General features: G+C 41.7%; 2 protein-coding genes across 15 annotated transcripts in view; one reads left to right on the top strand and one right to left on the bottom strand.

Annotated features, from left to right (window-relative positions):
• Positions 1-1,830: 1,830 nt before the first annotated feature.
• Positions 1,831-3,572, top strand: LOC131878023 (uncharacterized). The gene is made up of 3 exons (XM_059223923.1): positions 1,831-1,984; positions 2,055-2,465; positions 2,547-3,572. Exons 1-3 carry the CDS (start codon positions 1,982-1,984, stop codon positions 3,420-3,422), a joined length of 1,290 nt encoding a protein of 429 aa, XP_059079906.1. The 5' UTR covers positions 1,831-1,981; the 3' UTR covers positions 3,423-3,572.
• A 160-nt stretch (positions 3,573-3,732) lies between these two features.
• Positions 3,733-6,408, bottom strand: part of LOC131878015 (JNK-interacting protein 3-like) — an 11,893-nt gene continuing 9,217 nt past the window's right edge. For 10 of the 14 annotated variants that reach the window (XM_059223898.1, XM_059223900.1, XM_059223897.1 and 7 more), the window contains 5 exons: positions 6,361-6,399; positions 5,840-6,163; positions 5,656-5,778; positions 4,906-5,416; positions 3,733-4,008 (listed from right to left, as the gene is read on the bottom strand). In XM_059223898.1, the coding sequence (XP_059079881.1) occupies positions 4,923-5,416; positions 5,656-5,778; positions 5,840-6,163; positions 6,361-6,399 (980 nt within the window). In that variant the 3' untranslated portion in view covers positions 3,733-4,008; positions 4,906-4,922. The remainder of the gene's footprint in view (positions 4,009-4,905; positions 5,417-5,655; positions 5,779-5,839; positions 6,164-6,360; positions 6,400-6,408) is intronic. The other 4 variants (XM_059223901.1, XM_059223904.1, XM_059223909.1 and 1 more) reach the window with 3 other exon arrangements.

Here is a 6,408-nt window from a genome sequence, read left to right as displayed (position 1 = left end):
CCGCAAAAACACGAAAAATGTCCATTTGAATGGTAGTTTTCGTTAATAAAAGCTTCATGCATACAATTTTACATGCAAGTTTTGATCTTACTCCCAAATGCCGGCCTTTAATATTTTCTTAGCTAGGATACCTTAATCTTAACCTTGTTCAAAAGGATACATGAGTGGGCAGATTTTTCTCCAACCCTGTTTATGAAGCGTGGAACAATTTATAGAATAAACTAGAATCCAATGGGAAGTGAAAGATTTTTTCATAATGAATAATAATAGATGAAACACTTTTATCCTACGAACTAAAACAGACACTTGCCTTGTAATGTCTTGTAATGTTGCAAAAGCCAAGAGGCATAAATGCACAACTGCTTACTGTTACATGGACGAAGTCATGAAAATTCAATAGGTGTTGTCAGAAAGGATACAATAGGATTATAGCATGCTCTTCAAATCTTAACCCAAAAATCTGGACAAGCCCGTATCACTCTTGATGTAGGCACCAACTGGATTACGCACATTGCCTTTTGAGTAGCTGACCACCTCATGGAAACATTTACATCCGTCATACAAACTTTGGGGCCGCCTCTCCTGATTAACTTAATAGGGCCTACAATATACTTTCAAAACTATCGGTTACCAGTTAAAAACGCTAATAGGTTCGACAATTCGGTTTTTAATCTCTCATTGAAGTACACTTGTAGTCAATAGAAATTTCAGAATTTTCTCATTTTATTATGCCCACAAAGTTCATAATGACAAAAGCTACATTGGTGGAGATCCCTCAGCCCAATTCCCCTTTAGCTACCGGAGGCCCCTCTTGGGGAGTGCATAGTTGGCTGTGTGCATCTTGGTAAATTTAAAGGAGGCTGATTTCATGGCTTTGATATCGCCGGTGACGGACTTCAATGTGACGTTTATTATGTGTTTATTGTGGAGAAGTCATTTTTGGCTGGCGGAGGTAGATGTTGGCGGATTTGAATGAAGGGGAGATCACCGTGGCGGAGTTCACTTCTGGCAGATTTTTCCATGGCGGAGATTGGAGTTGTCGGAGTTCGCTGTGGCGGAGTTCCCTGTGGGGATAACCCACAGGCAGAGATTACTGTTGGGGAAACATATGGGAACCGTTCCAGGGGTGGACTGGTAATTTCCTCTGTGCGGAAAGTGTCAACGGCTCCATCTCTCAGGGCTGCGGCCTCCTATTGAACGTCTTTGTTTCTGGCAAAATCATCCAAAATGGCCTCTTTCTGCACTTCCACCCATAGAATATTTCATCCTTGTATGGTTTTGTTGTCACTCATCATTGTTCATTAATGAAGATAGAGATGAAGCAAAAGAAATCTTTGTATCCTTCCGTAAACAGACAGCTTTTGGGAACCATTCTCACTCCTTTGGACTCAATTTGGGATGCTCAAACCTTTCGTCACACTCAAATAATATTTTAGTCTGATAGCCACCTTTTGGGTTGTCCCACAATTGAGAAGTGATAATTGAAGGCTGTCTCGCAGATTGTCAAAATAGACTTGTGGGATTTCCAGACTCATGTCAATAAATGTAAAGGTGCTCGTATGATCACCCAAAACTACAAATTGCCCATAAACATTGAATGAGAACGTTTCTTCGAAGTGTATTTCGTGAGTCAGATCATACGCATTAGCCAATCTCCACCTAAAAAGAAGCTAAGAAAGATAAAAATACACTATGTTCAAGTTGAATATAGGTTGTGCGAGGCTGAACTCTATCAAAATATTGATGATGACCGCATGCAGACACACAGACAGACAACTTGAACTGCGAAAGTAATCAATTCTAAGAAATATTGCACTTCATTCCCCTTACGTTCAAGATAAAACTTGGATATAAAAACCAAAGAGATTTTGATTCGGATCAATATTCAGGAACAAGCAACAGATTCAATAACAAGCAAGCGAGCTAAGAGTACCAGGCAAATAACCAAATCTGAGAGTTAGAGAGGGGCCCAAAAGTCGAGATGGTAAACACTCATTTCAAGTTCTCGTTTTACCTCCTGTCCTTTGGAATCAAACGTTTTGTCTTCTACTTAGGTATCGAAAGTTTTGGTTTTCTCCCTGGCTGTCTCCTGCAGTGTGGCCTTTCCACGAAATATCAATCAGTATGATTACTTCAAATGTCCCAATGTCATGCAAGCTCATCACTTAACCCGAGGTTTCCCTGGCGTGGTTGCTCACGGATTACATTCTATCTCCTTGGAAGACCTTCAATACTACTTTGACGCCTCAGCGTCCAAAGACAACCACGTGCCCACAATCAACCTGGATTTGGTCTCCGAGCATGCAGTTTTGGGCTATGCTCCATCTGTGAGCCTGGATCATCCATTTCCCTCCCAGTTTATGAGAGCGGTGGATCAGGTTCTTTCCCACATGGATGATCCCAACTATGACGTCAAGAAGTACAGCACATTGGAACGATTGGTTCATGTCATGCACATGAATGAGGTATGATAGAATACCTAAAAACAACATGCTCTCCTCCAAACCCAATTTAGTTGACAACTTCAACATTGAAATTTTATTCAGATGTGGAAAATGGCCAAGCCTCATTACGATAAACTTGTCGCGAACCCACCGAAAGATCCTAGGATTTGTCCCTGCGTCAACGATGTTGAGAACAATGGAATCCTTGACATGTTGAACTTCATGGCCTTGAAGATAAGGGAACCCGAACTCATGTATGGGCACCATCTTACCCGTTATGAAGGCTCTGACCGATTGAAATTGGTCAAGGACGACGACGAGGAGGCTTTGGAAGATAAGGACAAGCTTGATTGGCACGACATTGATTACTACTTTGGCAAGGACGGTCACCAGTCAAATCAGAAACCCATCAAAGAGAATATGGATTGGGAAAACAATGTCTACAAATTCCCTTCTCCGACACATCAAGAGAAGTTGGATTGGCATGACATTGACTACTATTTTGGCAAGGATGGTCAAGAAAAGGCTCAAGAGACATCCAAAGAAAAACTGGATTGGGAAGGCAATCTGTACCAATTTGACTTCAAGAATGATGATGATGATGATGACGACAAGGACACCAAAACACATTCCAAAAAGGCTCCCAGGGAGAATTTGGATTGGGAAGGCAATCTGTATCAATTTGACTTCAACAAAAACGAACCAAATCCACCCACAAACCCTCATGAGAAGCTCGATTGGCACGACATCGATTACTATTTCGGTAAGGATGGACAAAAGAACACCCAAAAGAACATTCAAAAGCGATCAGTGGATCCAAATGAGCCTACACGAGACAACTTTGCCAAACAGAAGGGCATGCCCAAATTGAGCAGTGAAACAGCTTGGAAATATTGGAAAAATGAGATCTCTGGAATGGAGGAGATCAGCGACTATGAACTCGCCATGTTCTTGTATTGTGCTCTGAATCACAATTGAGTCTGGCAAACACATACGAGAGGCGCCTTGCCTTCTACCTATTGCCATTACCAAAGCTAAGCATGATCTTCTTTCCAAAGACTTTTATTTAAAGTTATTCAACACTGAATTGCAAATGTTGTGCCAAATAAATTCCACTTGAAGCAAAAATTCCGGTGTTTGCAGTCATATTTGCCACTTCAAACAACCTAAGGCAACATTCTGATTGAAATTGATGATTGTTCAGAGAATTATAGGCTGACAGAAATAACTCTACACCAAGGTGGGCAGGTCCTTCTAAAATAATCGGGAAAAAAATAAGGAGACAAACTTAACAAATCAAACTATACTCAATTAAAACAGCATTGTCTAATAGTGATTTCAAAAACAATAAAAATAATAATAATATTAATAATACATCATCAAGTTGAGTAGAATCGAAAAGACGAATTCAGGGCTTTCTTCGCGTATTTGTTGGGCAAGACTCAGCTTTGTCTTCGCAGACTTCTCTTGATAATTGGTATTTGCCAAACTATCAGATGACTTCGTTCTCCTTGCGACAAACCCCGCACGTCGTTGGGTAAATCATCGTCTTGTTCTGTATCACCTGGAATATCAAAAAAAGCTTGATACTTCTAGCGAACGATTATTTTTGTTTCGCCTTTCATTACACCACAGAGATCGACAGAAGAGCTACGACTTTGAAATAGTTAACTTAATGGTTTTTAGAAGAGTGAGGAGGAATTTTGTTTAGACAAAGTGTTTTCGAGATTTTCCTGCAATAACCATTGTTGTGTGCTGTAAGGAGTGTGTCGGTAATTGTGTAGCAGAATACCTTTCGATGTACAAGCTTGACAAATGCAGTACAATTTGGGAAAAAATGGAAACGAGATCATTCACGTTACCAATAGTAATACCATATTTGGATGGTCAGAGGACTTGTGAAATTTTATTCAAATCTCTATTTATCATCCAAAAAACAAATATTAGTTCTTCTCTGTCGGTGAAAAGTCTGTCTTCTTGTATACATTCCCTGTGGTGCAGTTTTTTCCCTCGTAACATTTATGCAGGGTTTGGAAATGATTCGAAGCGATCTACTAATCGAAGCAATACAGCAGCCAGAAAAGGATTGTCAATGTGCATAAAGCGAAGAACATCTACATATTTAAACGACACCAAGAGTGAGTGAGTGAGTGAGTGAAAAACGACAAAGAAGAAGGAGACCAGTCAGGTTGTCAAAGCGAGGAAAAAAGAGAGACAACAACCAAATATCAAGCAGGCACATGGTGTCGTTAGAGAACGGATTTAAGCATCTACGTAGAGAACCACAGCTGAGGATTGGGTTTGAACGAAAGCTTGTCACTTGTGCACAGAACCTTTCACCACATCTTGGACAACAGGCATTATAAAACACTATTCGATAGTGATTGGAAATGTGTTTGGGTGTGCTCATCATGCAGCGCCGTGGGATCCATTCAAGCTAAGAATAAATTCAGGTCCTAACCTTAGTTCAGTTACACTCTATTGTTCGGGCGGAGCTTGGTCTTGGGACTTCACTTCTCCTCTTAAGTCATTTCCAACTTCAACCAGTTGAGTGAAATCCTCTTTGGGTGACGGAGGTGGAGGCACGGATTGCTCTCGAGCCATGCTCTTGTATTGCTCAATGTTCCTCAGAGATTTAGCTTCTAAAGCATTGTTCAAAAGTGACTCCACTTGGTCATTCCATCGTTGGTACGTGGCCGCGTCCAATCCGGTCTCATCCGGTGGTGGTTGGCTCCCACCACGAGAAGTGGCGGAACTCATAATACTATCACTCGCATCAATTGTCCCGGGATCTGTTGTCAGAGTCGAGTTCCCGTGTTCCTCATGAACATTTGGGATCTCCTCTTCCGGATCAGGTTGGTTGGCTTCGGCAATCTCGGCAATTTCAGCATCTTCGACTGGCGGTTGAGTAGGAACGGGCAACTGCCAAACCATGATGTGGGAGTCGTAATCTTGTTCAGAACCATCTTCCACTAAAAATATGGCGAAGGCTCTCTACCATTTGTCTTTCGCGAAACGGCATTGATACATTTTCACTCACACGCAATAGAAGTGAGTAGAGCTCTTACAGTATTTGTGAAAACATGAAGTAATCCATGAAGGCAAAAAAATGGGCGTGTACATTCAAACTCTATGGGATGTTTTTGTCACTCTGGTGTCGTGAATCAATTAAGATAAAGATGGAACAAAAAGAGAGGACTAAAAGGCTTACCAATTCTGAAGTCGATGTAACCTTCGCCCCCAGACATGACCAGCATAGACATCGCATCTTTTCCAGGATCACTCTTACTAGGCGAAGACGAGCTTGTCGGATTCAGGGCTAAGCCACCATGACCTGCCGTAAAATATCGAGATTATCAAACAGTTTCAAGACATAGGACGTATATAGTACGAACCAGGAACTGATACGAAGAATTTGACGGCATCTCTGTGTCCATGAAACGACAGCTGCGCTTGAGACATGTTGCAATATGGAATGAAGCTTTCGGCTGTGACGTTTTCTTGACTATCTGTGTAGACTCGGACGATATCGCCCGGGACAGACTTCTTCCTCATAGCATCATCAATTGGCTTGTGAGAGTCCACGGTTTTCGAAAGTGCAGCCGGGGGGTTCAAGGGCACCGAGATGATGACCCCGTTTCCGGTTCCCATCCAAAGTCTAAAGTTGGACACGAGCAAGGCTGTGATCCGTACAAATGAGAATCCTAGCTTCCCGGTGCCTGGAACCGAAATTGATATGGTATTAGATTCATGTCATGAAGAGTTTGAGTCATGTGTGACACAAAAGCAATCATAGCAAACGCCAGAAAGAAGGCAGGTTTGAAAAATAGAAAATAGCATGAGAATATTTGTTTCAAGAGGTGATGTGACACTTTCAAGAGCCCACGTGAGAGAATGAAAAACCACAATTGAATACCTTCTGCCTCGAGACCCAGACTGTCAATCCCATCATCCACTGGAAATA

This window comes from Tigriopus californicus, chromosome 3 (assembly GCF_007210705.1).
Source record: "Tigriopus californicus strain San Diego chromosome 3, Tcal_SD_v2.1, whole genome shotgun sequence".
NCBI classification, from domain to species: domain Eukaryota; kingdom Metazoa; phylum Arthropoda; class Copepoda; order Harpacticoida; family Harpacticidae; genus Tigriopus; species Tigriopus californicus.
Note: the sequence above shows the minus strand (reverse complement) of the source record. Positions and strands in the feature narration are given on the sequence as shown.

Coding starts and splice junctions, on each gene's coding strand:
- LOC131878023 (XM_059223923.1), top strand. Junction 2,466..2,546: donor ATGTCATGCACATGAATGAG/GTATGATAGAAT, acceptor AATTTTATTCAG/ATGTGGAAAATGGCCAAGCC.